Source organism: Ahaetulla prasina, chromosome 3, assembly GCF_028640845.1.
Source record: "Ahaetulla prasina isolate Xishuangbanna chromosome 3, ASM2864084v1, whole genome shotgun sequence".
Taxonomy (NCBI): Eukaryota; Metazoa; Chordata; class Lepidosauria; order Squamata; family Colubridae; genus Ahaetulla; species Ahaetulla prasina.
In genome coordinates, this window is record NC_080541.1 from 7450292 (window position 1) to 7464719 (window position 14428).

Genomic DNA, 14428 nt, shown 5'->3' on the forward strand with positions numbered 1-14428 from the left:
AAGGCTACCTCAATCTTTGTTGGTCATGTGACCGGCGGTGAGATGGTTGTAACTTGAAGGATGGGGTCACAAGGCACTTTTGTCAGTGTTGCCACAACTTCAAACCGTCGTTAGAAATGGTCGTAAGTTGAGGGGCAACAGTCGCACTCATATACTGCTCCACAGTGCTTTGGAGCAGGGGTCTCCAACCTTGGCAACTTTAAGACTTGTGGACTTCAACTCCCAGAGTCCTCAGACAGCAAAGCTGAGACAGCAAAGAAAAGTTTTTCTTTTTTATTGTTGCTAAATGTAATATTTCAAAAGCAGAAAAAAAAATGAAGGTGCATAAAAGTGCATTTATCACATTTTTCTTAGAACAATTAGCTGAACTCTGCCTTGTTTATCATTATTTTAGGTATTAAGACCTCCGTATTCAGGTTAAATTGCCGTGTTGGCACTTTGCGATAAATAAGTGGGTTTTGGGTTGCAGTTTGGGCAACTTCGGTCTCTAAAAGGTTTGCCATCACTGGTATTGGGTCTCTTGCTTGAGAAAGGGGTTGGACTAGAAGACCTCCAAGGTCCCTTCCAACTCTTAGTCTGTATTTTCTTATAGCCAAAGCTTAACGTATTAGATCATTAGTACTATATTGCTTTCTGTCATTTATCCTTTAGCCCAGCAAACCAGTATACAGTATACTGTATTTTTCAGACTATAAAACTTTTTTGTCTCCCAAAAGGGCATGGAAATGTCTGTGCGTCTTATAGACCGAATATTGCCGAAGCCCTGCCCACCCGCCAGCTGTTTTTTTGGCCTCCGCACGCCCTGTTTTCGGGCCTTTTTTTTAGCCTTTTTCAGGCCTTTTTTTGGCCTATTTTCAAGTTTTTTTTCAGCCCGTTTTTGAGGCTTTTTTCAGCTCATTTTTTAGGCTTTTTTCGGCCCATTTTTTCGGCTTTCTTTGGCCTACTTTTTTGTGTGGAAAAAATGGGCCGGAAAAAGCCTCGAAAATGGGCCCAAAAAAAAGCCTCGAAAACGGGCTGAAGAAAGCCCCCAAAACAGGCCGAAAAAAGGGAGATCAAAAATTTTTTGTTGTTGTTTTCCTCTTCTAAATTTAGGTGCATCTTATAGTCCGAAAAATACTTTTTTTCCCCCGCTTTAAAAAGAAAAGCAGGCTCTGACAATCACATTAAAATAAAAATGATTGGAAGTTAACATTTTAGCTTACCTCTTTTCTGTTCACCCGCCCTGCTTTGTAGGATTCCGGCAGTTTGGATATGCGCGGAATGGGACAGGTTCTACCAGCACATCTAATGGAAGAGAGATTGATACGACAGCAACAAGAAATGGAGGAAGACCAGAGATGGTTGGAAAAGGAGGAGAGATTTCTGGTAATACAATTTTTGCCAAAGTATAAGTGGTTTTGCTTATATTCTCGGATAATAATAAGAAAACAGAGTTCCTATTTCCATTAAATGCTGGCTAATTTCCTACTAGCACAGCCCTTAAAATATTCCCTTCAGATATTTATTTTTGTCCATGTATTTATTTTTCACATTTTGGAACCGTCCATCTCCCTCCAAGAAGGATGGTTACTATTAAAAGGCTACCTCAATCTTTGTTGGTCATGTGACCGGCGGTGAGATGGTTGTAACTTGAAGGATGGGGTCACAAGGCACTTTTGTCAGTGTTGCCACAACTTCAAACCATCGTTAGAAATGGTCGTAAGTTGAGGGGCAGCAGTCGCACTCATATACTGCTCCACAGTGCTTTGGAGCAGGGGTCTCCAACCTTGGCAACTTTAAGACTTGTGGACTTCAACTCCCAGAGTTCCCCAGCCAGCAGAGCTGGCTGAGGAACTCTGTGAGTTGAAGTCCACAAGTCATAAAGTTGCCAAGGTTGGAAACCCCCGCTTTACAGCACTCTCTGAGCGGTTACAATATTAGCATATTGCCCCAACAATCTGGGTCCTCATTTTACCGACATCGGAAGGATGGAAGTACTTGTACATCTATAGATACTTGAGCAAGAAGATACCTTCTTGAAGTCAAGAGGCTTATTTTGACGTTTTGTGAGCCGTGGTGGCGCAGTGGTTAGAGTGCAGTACTGCAGGCCACTTCGGCTGACTGCTGGCTGACTGCAAATTTGACAGTTCAAATCTCACCAGGCTCAAGGTTGACTCAGCCTTCCATCCAGAGGTGAAATCTAGCAGGTTCTGGAGAACCGGTAGCGGGAATTTTGAGTAGTTTGGAGAACCAGCAAATGCCACCTCTGGCTGGCCCCAGGAGTGGAGAGGGAATGGGGATTTTGCAGTATCCTTCCCCTGGAGTGGAGTGGGAATGAAGATTTTGCAATATCCTTCCCCTGCCACGCCCATCAAGCCATGCCCATCAAGCCACGCCCATCAAGCCACGCCACGCCCACCAAGCCATGTTCACAGAACCGCTAGTAAAAAAAAAATGGATTTCACCACTGCTTCCATTCTCCTGAGGTGGGTAAAATGAGGACCCAGATTGTTGAGGGGCAATATGCTGACTCAGTAAACCGCTTAGAGGGGGCTGCAAAGCACTGTGCAGCGGTATATAAGTCCAAGTGCTTTGGCTATTGTGGCTCCCTCAAAACACGAGGAAGCTTAGAGTTGGGTGACTCTATATTTTGTCAGGCTGAGTTTCAGGCTGGGATTAGCGCTATCCAAACCAATAAACTCTTCACAGACTGAATACTACATCTGCAACGGTATGATTTTTCTTTTTTCTTTTTTAATTGAAATTGTAAGCTATAATGTAACATTTCAGCTGCGATCTCCTTCTCTCTCTCCCTGTAGCTAATGCCTGTGTGAATAATTAATCTTTTCCCAAGGAAAGCATTGCTATCTAGTCTATGAAATAGCGGGACATGCAGATTTTGTTTTCATGAAGTCTGTGCTTGCACACTTCCTTGAAGGCTACCAAATAAGGACAAAAACAATGTTGTTCCCAAGAGGGGAAATAAGCAGCTGCAACTATTCTTGATGAGATTATTCTGAACTATCTATTGACTGTCTCTTTCTTCTTTGAACGAAAATGGAAGAGGCACCTCAACTCCCAACTGTTGGGCTGTGAGCTTTTGACATAACGGCTCTATTTAAAAAAAGAAACCTCTTGCTCTAAAGGGGAAATAAAGGGAATTGTTTGTTCAGTACTTAATGTACATGTACACACACACAAACACACCCCAGTTTTGTTTTGTTTTTTATCCAGAAAGTTCATTCCAGATGTTCCAATCTGTTGTTGTGCCACCGAGGTACAAATTGTGCAAAAACAGTGAAAATGGTATTCGCCAGTTCTTTGAACAACTTGGTGTAAAATTCCATTTTAAAACTGGGCTAGAAATATCTTTTGGGGAGAAACAGATTTTATTCCAAAGGTTCGACACATTATTGCCTATAAGAATAAATAAAGGCAGAACCAGTGTATTTCCCAATGGGTTTTCACACAATTATTTTTCAAGCATTTTTTCCCCAGTTTACTTTTTGGGAAGTAAAGTATCAATAGATCGTTGCCCCTTTATACACAATAATACTGTCGTGTCCCCCTCCCCCTCTGACGACCGGGCCTAGGAAGTCCGTATCAAGCGGGGCAATGAAGCCTCTGCAGCTTTGCCAAGTTCCTTCCAGGTTTCTCAGGGCAGGCAGGAGTCCAAGTTGTGACTTCAGCAAACTAGATGAGACTTTGCTTGACTCAAGGTTGGAATGCCACAAGCAGATCCTTTATATAGGCTGCGGGGTGTGGCTCCATGACTCAGCATTTATCCAGACCTGCCCCTCCCTTCCTTCTGCTGGTGTCGCCTCTCAGATCTCCGGAAGCGAGGATCCTCCCACTGTGAATTCTATTCAGCTGAATCTGCTGTCGGTAATTCCAGCACGTGGCTGGCTCCCTGCTCACACGCTTTAGGAGTGAGGTTTGTTTGTTCATTCCTGACATCCTGTCCGGGCATGGGGCCAGGGCCGGGGGCTGGAGGCATGACAGGCCGTTCATCTTCATTATCAGACTCCGAGTCTAATAACAGGCCTGGGTGTAGACGGGAGGGGCCCGGCTGAGGAGAGGAGGGAGGACGAGGCACAACAAATACATTGGTTGCCATCCTACTGAACTGCATTGGTTCTCTGCCCCCCCACAGCTGTGATTTCTTTTGAAAAGTTCCCCCATGGTATTATAGAGCCAGCTGAGACATGACAAGAAATCCATTACACACAGTCCTCAACTTACAACCACAATTGAGCCCAAAATTTATGTTCCTGAGTGAGAAATTTGTTCAGTTGAATTTTGGGCCCATTTTGCGACTCTCCTTGCCACGTTTGTTAAGTGAATCACTGCAGTTGTTAAATTAGTAACATGTTCGTTAAGTGAGTCTAGTTTCCCCACTCACTTTGCTTGTCAGAAGGTCACCAGAGGGGATCACATGACCCTGGGACACTGCAACCGTCATAAATATGAGTCAGTTGTCAGACAGCCAAATGTAAATCGTATGTCATCAGTGTGACAAATAGTCATAAGTCATTTTGTTTTCATTGCCGTTGTAACTTCAAACGGTCACTAAGTGAACTGTTGTAAATCGAGGAGGTTCTTCTTAATCTCTCATAACCTCATATAATCTCTTTGGTTTGCTGCTCTTGTGGTTAGCTAGGGTGCATTCCCTTTTACTTTCAGGATTAATACATAATCAAATTGAATGAAAGTAGTCTTCGGTCCTCCCCTTTATGGCCGTAAGTTGTGATGGTCGTAAAGCGGTTTCGTTCACACGACTGTCCTGATTTTATGGTCTTCTTTGCGGTGGTCATTAAACAAACACGGTCACATTAAGGGAACGATTGCTGTCGTTAAGCAAACCATTGGTGTGCTACGGGGCTGGTTGTGCTGAAAACTTGGAAGTAACTCCTGGTTTTTGTGCCACAGGACACTGCGAACGACTGTAAACATGTCCTGATTGCCAGGCGCTGGAGGGGTAGTCATGGGACGGGGGAGGGGGACGGAACACAACTTTCAACGCTTCGAATCCCGCGAGCCCATCAGAACCTTAGTCGCTAAGCAACCAGTCGTACGTTGAGGACTATCTGTTTCCTGACAGTTAGAACAATTAATAAGTGGAACGACTTGCCTGCAGAAGTTGTGAATGCTCCAACATTGGACATTTTTAAGAAAATGTTGGATAACCATCTGACTGAGATGGTGTAGGGTTTCCTGCCTGGGCAGGGGGTTGGACTAGAAGGCCTCCAAGGTCCCTTCCAACTCTGTTGTTATATATATACAGAGGCGCGGTGTCAGCCAGAGTGTTTCATGGCTGCTCCTGGGGTCCCTGTATGTGGACTTCAATAGGATATGCATATTTTCTGACAACTGTACACATTCATGCCAGCATAGGAGCCATGGTGGTAGAATGCAATATTGCAGGCTACTTCCGCTGACTGCCAGCTGCCAGCAGTTCGGCAGTTTGATCCTGACGGGCACTAAGGTTGACTCAGCCTTCCATCCTTCCGAGGTGGGTAAAAATGAGGATCCAGATTGTTGGGGGCAAGAGGCTGACTCTGTAAATTATTTAGAGAGGGCTGTAAAGCACCATGAAGAGGTATATAAGTCTAAGGGCTATTGCTATTGTGCAGTCAATGCTCTCAGCATACTGGGCTATGTTGTTTGGAAGAAATTTTTCCCCCAAGGGGAAAAAAAATGTTAATATCAGTGGTGCTTCAAGCAGAGTCATTTGGGGCTCTTGCTGCTCATGGAGTTGGTGTCCTGCCAGTGCTGGGGTTGAACTTCAACTGTAGAAGCAAGAAATATTTCCCGGCAGCAGCCAAAACCAGAAAGGAACATTTTCAAAGCCTAAAGATGCTTAGCCTATTTCCTTAAACCTTAATTTCCATTCTTTCCTTATGGGGAGGAGGGGAAGGCCTTGACTTAAGTCAGCACCATCAAGAAAATACTGAATTCGGTTCAGGCCTCAAAGGAAGCTAGAGGCGATTTGGGGCAGGGTGTATTTTCTCCTAGGGGTTGCCTGCTTTTTTAAAAACCTGGCACAAATCAATCTTCATTGGAGTGTATCTTATTTGCAAAATATCTATTTTATTTTTAATTATATAAAGTACAAAGAAGAGAAGCAAAAGATAGGAAATTAAGGGAAGGGAAGGGAGCGGGAAAAAGGAGGTGTGAGATACAAGGGGGAAGAGAAAAAAGAAAGAAAAGGAGGCGTTGACTTCCAACTCTTCTTAGTACAGTACAAGAGAAACACACTCCAACCCAGGGGTTAACTCCAGCAGGTTCTGACAGGTTCTGGAGAACCGGTAGTGGAAATTTTGAGCAGTTCGGAGAACCAGCAAATACCATCTCTAGCTGGCCCCAGGAGTGGGGTGAGAATGGAGATTTTGCAATATCCTTCCCCCAGGAGTTGGGAGGGAATGGGGATTTTGCAGTATCCTTCCCCCAGGAGTGGGGTGAGAATGGAGATTTTGCAATATCCTTCCCCCAGGAGTTGGGAGGGAATGGGGATTTTGCAGTATCCTTCCCCCGGGAGTGGGGTGGGAATGGAGATTTTGCAATATCCTTCCCCCAAGAGTGGGGAGGGAATGGAGATTTTGCAATATCCTTCTCCCAAGAGTGGGGTGGGAATGGAGATTTTGCAATATCCTTCCCCCAAGAGTGGGGAGGGAATGGAGATTTTGCAATATCCTTCCCCCAGGAGTGGGGAGGGAATGGGGATTTTGCAATATCCTTCCCCCAAGAGTGGGGTGGGAATGGAGATTTTGCAATATCCTTCCCCCAAGAGTGGGGTGGGAATGGAGATTTTGCAATATCCTTCCCCCAAGAGTGGGGTGGGAATGGAGATTTATCCTTCCCCCAAGAGTGGGGTGGGAATCGAGATTTTGCAATATCCACCCCCCTAGGAGTGGGGAGGGAATGGGGATTTTGCAGTATCCTTCCCCTGCCAGGAAGGGGAAGTAATTCCCCTTCCCCCAGCAAAGCTGGCTGGGGAATTCTGGGAGTTGAAGTCCTCCAGGCTTAAAGTTGCCAAGGTTGGAGAGCCCTGCACTAAGCGAACTTTTGTAAATCGAGTATCACCTTCATGTGGATTTCAACTCTTAGGGAATTGAAGTTAAGAGTTGGCCTGGTTGAGAAACATTGCTGTGTATTAAAGATAGCATAAATGAGTTGTTTGTCGTCTTATCAGTGGTGTGGGTGGGTGGGTGTTTGTTTGGATGTGCTACTATCACAACCCTCACCATTTCTTTGCAGAGTTTTATTTTCAAAGATTTCCACCCACATGAGCTTTAGGGCCCCTCCCAGATTTACTAAGGAAGCATCATGAACAACAACAACATGGATGGAATTTTTTTTATGCTAAAGTTGGGTTTTCTGATTTTATTTTATTTATTTATTTTGCTTTAGAATTAAAAAAAAAAGAGCCAGGACTTGGTTTTCCCTCCGTTGTGCATTTTTTCCCACTATGTGAAGGAAAAGCGGTATGGAATGCAGTAGAACTCTCCAGTTTTTCTTTGTGGAAAGAGGCCGGTTACTGCTAATTATATCTTGAACGTCCCCAGAGAATTCAGCTAAACTTGAAGGCTTGTGAACAGCGCTCTGGCCATAAAACATCAGCTTTATGGCCTTTGCAAGGAAGTCACTGCTGTTGGAGGTTGTGCTGGTGTGCCTTTGTGTAACAGAGCGTTCTTACCCGACTGGATTTTAACTGGGTTTGTTGCACCTGGAGGCTGTTCAATAGATAGATTATGCCTATAAATTGTGCACTGGTTCCATAGTGTCATGTAAAGCAAAAAACGATGACACAACTCCAGAGTTTTTGAGCAAATGGTGTGGTTGTTCATTTTAGCGGTGGGGGGGGGACACACTAGCTTCTAGTGGTTCTGTCCATGTTCAGTGTCCTGCTTGGAAAACACACACAAACACACATATATAATGGCACAGGGGCTCAGTGGTTAAGACACTGGGCTTGTTGGCTAGAAAGCCGGCAGCCTAAGTTCGAGACCCGAGTGCCATGCGATGGAGTGAGCTCCTGTGTTCGCCTCAGCTGCCCCCAAAAGAAGATGGAAATGTCGGTGCGTCTTATACACCGAATGCAGCCATTTTTGGCCACCCAAAACTCCACCCTGCACATCCCATTTTTGCCAAAAAGGGGGGCGTTTTTTGCAAAAACTGGACGTGCAGAGGGTTTGGGAGGCCTGCAGAATGCTCCTGGGGGCTGGGGAGGGCAAAAACCGGACATGTGGAGGCCAAAGACTATTTTTTTTTCTTGTTTTCCTCTTCAAAATCTTGGTGCGCCTTATACTCTGGTGCGTCTTATAGTCTGAAAAATACTGCAAATTTATGGACGAGGTTCAGCAGATATCTGTACGCCCAATTATCTGTCCTATCTCTTCTGCTGAATGATGCGAGGGGTCTTCTTTGGCTCAGACTCATGATGCCCCATCGATTCACTTCAGATATCTGCAATTTGCAATAACATCTTTCTGAATTCTGAGTTATCCCTTCCACCTTGGATATATGGAAGATGAAAAAGAAGAGGTGGAGTAATTCCTTGGCATTCTCAGATCAAAAGGCTGTTTCCGGTCTTTAATATTGTGGTTTCTGGATCTCATTCCATTCAGCCACTTGAATGTTGCTGGATGCCTCCGTCTTGGTCTTGATAGCGACAAAATGAAGAGTTTTGTTATGACTTAACAAATCAATTTGATTATCACAGAGGCTTTTTTAATATATATTATCTGCATTCATCTGATGAACTGGGTGCAACCCTATAGTTGTAGGGAGGTAAGGAAAGGGGTGGTGAACATATGAAGGATTGCTTTGTTAACTAGGAGATATAGAAACATTAAAAAAAAATTTTTTTTGCAGTAAATGCTTAAAAAGCAGAACCAGGAAGAAAAGCCAAAAAAAAAAAAAAAGTGCCAGCTATAAAAAATTGAAATGCCAAAGTAGTATTAAGATTGGGACTGCATTTTCAAGTCTGTTGAATAATTTATGACTTCAGAACCCTTGTGACAATCAGGTTAGTATCAGGGAGTAAATTAGTACAATATGACTTGTAAATCAGAATGAGAGCTAATCAAGGTTTCTATGTCATCTAAAAATTACATCCGTATTTAACAAATCAAGCAAAAAGCTAACATGTTAAAAGAAAAATCCAAACTTTGGATTGTATTACAAGTCTATATGTAGAATTATAGCCCATAGATGGCTTTCAAGTTGAATTAAATTCTGTTTCAGGGTTTTTCTTTTTCAAATTTTATTTTTGACAATGACGCATAATCCTACAACTTATTTTGGCATTCTATTAAAGAGGGAATTATGTGTGATTTCCAGTAAAAGACTTAAAGTATCCTGGCAACAGTCATCATAAACAAAGCCAATTTGGTATACTTCGTAGTGATATATGGTTTTGGTGCTGTTTAACTGAAAGACATCTGCTAAGAAAGCGAATTCACCCTTAAAATTTATTCATTCTAAAATAGACTGCCTTCCGTAATGATTGAGCTTTGCAACATTGTCCCCAGATACTAAAAAAAACAGACTTTTGCGAGCTACTTGGGTCATTGAGAATTATATGGCATAAATACTTTGTTGTTGTTATATTATATTTCCAAAAGTTTCTAGAATATGAATGATCCGTTTTTTTAATCATCGGGGAGTAATAGTTCAGAGTAAAAGATCTTGGTAAATTTAATATTTATCTTCCACCCCTTTGCGGTGGTAAATTTAATATTTATTTTCCAGTGATATCTCTCATTGTTACACCTTAGTTATTCTGTTTCAATGGTGCATCCATTCAAAAACTGCATTAGCAGACCATAGCTCTTCCATCACTATTTCTTGAAGTTGAAAAGTTTGGGAAGATTTAAAGCTGCGTCTAAACTCCTACCCTCAAAACGACTCTATAGAGCACTGCACACCAGAACAACTAGACACAAGAACAGTTTTTTCCCCGAACGCCATCACTCTGCTAAACAAGTAATTCTCTCAACACTGTCAAACTAGTTACTAAGTCTGCACTGCTATTAATCTTCTCATCGTTCCCATCACCCATCTCCTTCCACTTATGGCTGTATGACTGTAACTTGTTTGTTTGTATCCTTACGATTTATATTGATATTGTTTCCTGATTGCTTAATTGTAGCCTATGACTATTATTAAGTGTTGTACCTTATGATTCTTGAAGAATGTATCTTTTCTTTTATGTACCCTGAGAGTGCATGCACCAAGACAAATTCCAAGACAAATTCCAAGACAAAGACCAATCGCATTTGGCCAATAAAAAAATAAAAATAAAAAATTCTATTCTATCCATTCTCAGCCATGCAAGCTGAGAATGGGTGACTTTGGGCCCATCAATCTCAACCCACTGAGTAGATGTTGGAGATGATCCCAGCAATATGAAGGGAAATCCCATGGAAGCCACCTTCAGCTCCTGGAGAAAAAACAGGAAATAAACCTAATAAAAATACCGTTGAGCCACGGACTGTATACACTAAGTGCCATATGGCAATCCCACCAACTATGGCTGGTCCCACTCCTGCAGGAGGAGGTTTGCACATAAATAGACTGACACACTTTCAAACTTTCTTGTAAAGAAGGGATCCCGAACTTCACAACTTGTGGACTCCGACTCCCAGAATTCTTTAGCCAGCACGTCATAAAATTGTCGATGTGGAGACTCCTGTTGCAAAAGGACTGGGGAGCCATTGAATGTCTGGCAAATCAGTCATTTACTGTATGAATAAATGAACAAGAGTATCCCAAAGGTGCTTTTTCAGGAAGCAAGTAGACTTCCTTGTTTTTTTTCTCTGGAGACGTTTCACTTCTCATCCAAGAAGCTTCTTCAGCTCTGACAGGATGGTGGGGAATGGAAGGATTGATATTCCTTGCAGACAGCTGGTGATCTGCATCCTTTTAAAGCAGGGCTGTCAAACTCCCAGCCTCCCGGCCGGATGCATCATGTGGTGATGCTGTCATGCCGTGAGTTTGACAACCTGTTTTAGAGAGTCGTTGAGGCCACTTGGAGGTTTATCTGTGTCTTAGGGTCACCTGAAATGGTTCCTGTCGTCTGCAATTTTTCCTCTGGAAATTCGTTCTTACTCCCACACGATTCCAAGGGTGTTCATCCCAAATTGTATAGCTAAAGGCCTGTAGAGATTCTCAGTCATCCAAAGAAAACTCACCTTTGGGACAGCCATGACCTGGATGACTGAGAATTTCTACAGCCTTTAAGTGATAGAGTAAATTCTCTGTATGGGTGCTGAACAGGGGATAGTTCCTATTTTTTTTCCTGCATAAGCAGCCTATGCAGTAGATTGAACGGTAAGCAAAGTATATGACTAAACACCAAATGGAGCTGTGTGGTTGAATCAGGAATTAGGTTGGGTCCTTGTGGTTCCAAATCCGGAAAAAATACAATTTAATACAAGAAATAAAGTACACATGCTCAACTGGTTCTTCTTGATACTTTTAAATTGGCCTGAAATTACGCCAATTTTCTTCAACAAAGACTTCTAACAATAATAAACCTATTTTTATTACAACATATGTTTTGATGGACTATGGCTTTTTTTCAGTGGTTCTTTAAAGCAGGGGTCTCCAACCTTGACAATTAAACTTGTGGACTTCAACTCCCAGAGTTGACTTGTGGACTTCAACTCCCAGAGCTGACTTGTGGACTTCAACTCCCAGCAAAGCTGGCTGAGGAACTCTGGGAGTTGAAGTCCACAAGTCTTAAAGTTGCCAAGGTTGGAGACCCCTGCTTTAAAGTGGTGCCTCAAAATACACACACACACACCTCTCACCATTTGACTGTCAAGTCTGCAAACAGAATAGCCAGCAGGGAAAGGAAATGTAAGTGGAGGCAGCTGGGATAACTATCTAGAGATAATGGTAATTGGTAACACAGATAGTTGGGTGTGATACAGATATTCATAGGATGGTAAGGTGATTTTAAAAAATGATGACCCAGATATTTTAATGATTTGCAGATTAGGTAGGTAGGTAGATTTGGATAGATAGATATAGTTTGATTTGTCTAGATATATTGATAGATTTACATTGCTAGATTGATAATTTGTACAGATGGATAAATTTATGTAGACAGATAATTTAGATTGATAGATTTGTATAGGTAGATTTGTGTAAGATGGATGATGGATAGATAGATAGATAGATAGATGGATGGATGGATGGATGGATGGATGGATGGATGGATGGATGATAGAATCAACTATCACTTATTTTTCTTGGTTTGGAAAGTTTTTTGTTTAGTTTTGCATGTTACTCTATTCAGTATCAGAAGATGGGGATGATCCCTAAGACTTCAGGGTGTACTCATGAACACAACCCTTCTTTTCTAATTTTGAAGTTCCAAGAAGACTGTCCCTTTCTGACTTCTCCAAAGAGTTAATAACAGCGAGACTTCCTTCCTTCCTTCCTTCCTTCCTTCCTTCCTTCCTTCCTTCCTTCCTTCCTTCCTTCCTTCCTTCCTTCCTTCCTTCCTTCCTCTCCTCCTCCTCAACCAGGGCAGTGTTGGGTGCAGACAGTCTTCCTCCTAACGTTCTCCGTCTGTGTGCTTTTAGAGAGCCTGAGCAATTGGCCCCGTTTGGGAAGCTTGGCGAGGGAGCCAAGTACATTTAAGCCTTCCTCAAGCAGGAAACAGGAATTAATGTGCAGCGTTTCTCATCCTGTGGTTGAAACTTTTGCTGCTAGGAAGAAGCGGCAGCTGTGCGGAGCTGCTCCTGCTGCTGCTGCTGCTGCTGCTGCTCTTCCTCCTCCCGAGAGAATTAAAATGCAGGTTTTCCAATGTTGTCTTGGGGAAATGGTACTCTCAATATTTATCTCAAAGCCTTTATTACATGCAAGCGAACAGTGGCTAGATAGAACGTGTTTTTTTTTTGGTTTGGTTTTGTATTTTTGCTGGGGTGGAAGTCTTGAGAAGGTTCGGTGGCTGAGTTTTGCAAAAGCCAGTCATGGGGGGGGACGGGACGGGGGACACCATTGGGATAGAAAGAAGAGGAATGTAATAACTTCTCTCTTACTCAAAGCCTACTCCCCCCCCCTCGCTTCCTCCCTCTAAGCAGCGTTTCCTCTGCTTCTGCTAACGATTCTAATTCCTCAGCTCTCTGACCGGCCATTCTCTTGAAAACCCTGATCCAAAACCACATTTCTTTTCTCTTCCGTTAGAAACCCGACGTGAGGCTGTCCAGAGGGAGCATTGATCGAGAGGACGGAAGTCTCCAGGGTCCGGTAAGCACACCCTCCCACCCGTCGCTTTTGAATTCTCTCACTTTTTATTGTTTTATTAATTTACGATATGGCATACAAAAAGAATACAGAAGGGAAGGAAAAAGGGAGAAGTGGAGAGTGGGGGAAAGCAAAGGAAAGAGAGAGAGAGAAGGCACTGACTTCCGACTCCTTTGGTGCAGTAAAATAAGGCGTTAAGATCTACCCTCAACTTTCTACTTTTTCACAATGATAGAAACCAGCCGTTTCTACAACAACAAATCTAGCTAATTGGTAAAACCCACAAATCAAAGTTTCATTTTTTTCCCCCACCACGAGCACAAAGTCCAGAAGTGGTTTCCAAATAGAAATGAAAGTATTTGTATTTGTTTTTTCTTTGATCAAAGCAAGTCAATTTGGCCATCTCGACTAATTCCAGCAGTTTTTGTAGCCATTCGTCCATTGTGGGGATTGAGGTGACCTTCCATTTCTGGGCGTAGAGTAGCCTTGCTGCTTTTGATTTTTCTCGATGGGGAATGGGGGTTCCCCTTCCCACCTGCTTTCCAGGAGGTGAATTCCGATTCCCTTCAGAAATAGGATTTTATTTCCCTGAAATGCTTCAGGATGCTCGGCTGTTCTCCACAACTTGCCGGGAGTAACTTGTTTTCATGCTGCCTCTGGAACTGATGTGTTCTTTCCTTGCGCGCAGTGCTTTCGTTATTTTTTTAATAAAATAAAATTGCTTTTGGGTCTCATGGATGGATTAGGAAGATCGCGTGTTGCTGATGTGGGCTGTTCAGAAAGCCAAAGTAGAATCCCTTTCCAATGTTGGGGATCCAAGCCACAGATTTTGTGGCTTGCTCAGTTTTCAGGAAAGTTGAAGGAAACCTTCTTGCTTTGGCTCTATGCAGGTAGCTGGTTTTAGCAGACAAGCCGTGGTTTGTTAGTAGATAATTATACTGGTCTATGATGATAATGAACATTTGTTTTGTTAGTACAGTTAGTCCTCATCTTACGACCACAATTGAGCCCAACATTTTTGTTGCTCAGTGAAACATTAGTTAAGTGAATTTCGCCCCATTTTGTGACCTTTCCTGCCACAGTTGTTAAATGAATCGTTGCAATTGTTAGTCACATGGTTGTTAAGTGAACCTGGCTTCCCCATTGATGTTGCTTGTCAGAAGGTCGCAAAAGGGGAATCACATGATCC

The 14428-nt window shown here is 42.9% G+C and overlaps 1 protein-coding gene across 8 annotated transcripts in view; it reads left to right on the forward strand.

Moving 5' to 3' along the window:
- PTK2 (protein tyrosine kinase 2) overlaps positions 1 to 14428 on the forward strand; it is a 305627-nt gene that overhangs the window by 272534 nt on the left and 18665 nt on the right. For 5 of the 8 annotated variants that reach the window (XM_058178297.1, XM_058178298.1, XM_058178296.1 and 2 more), the window contains 2 exons: positions 1234 to 1365; positions 13180 to 13242. In XM_058178297.1, coding sequence (XP_058034280.1) covers positions 1234 to 1365; positions 13180 to 13242 — 195 coding nt within the window. The remainder of the gene's footprint in view (positions 1 to 1233; positions 1366 to 13179; positions 13243 to 14428) is intronic. The other 3 variants (XM_058178294.1, XM_058178299.1, XM_058178301.1) reach the window with 1 other exon arrangement.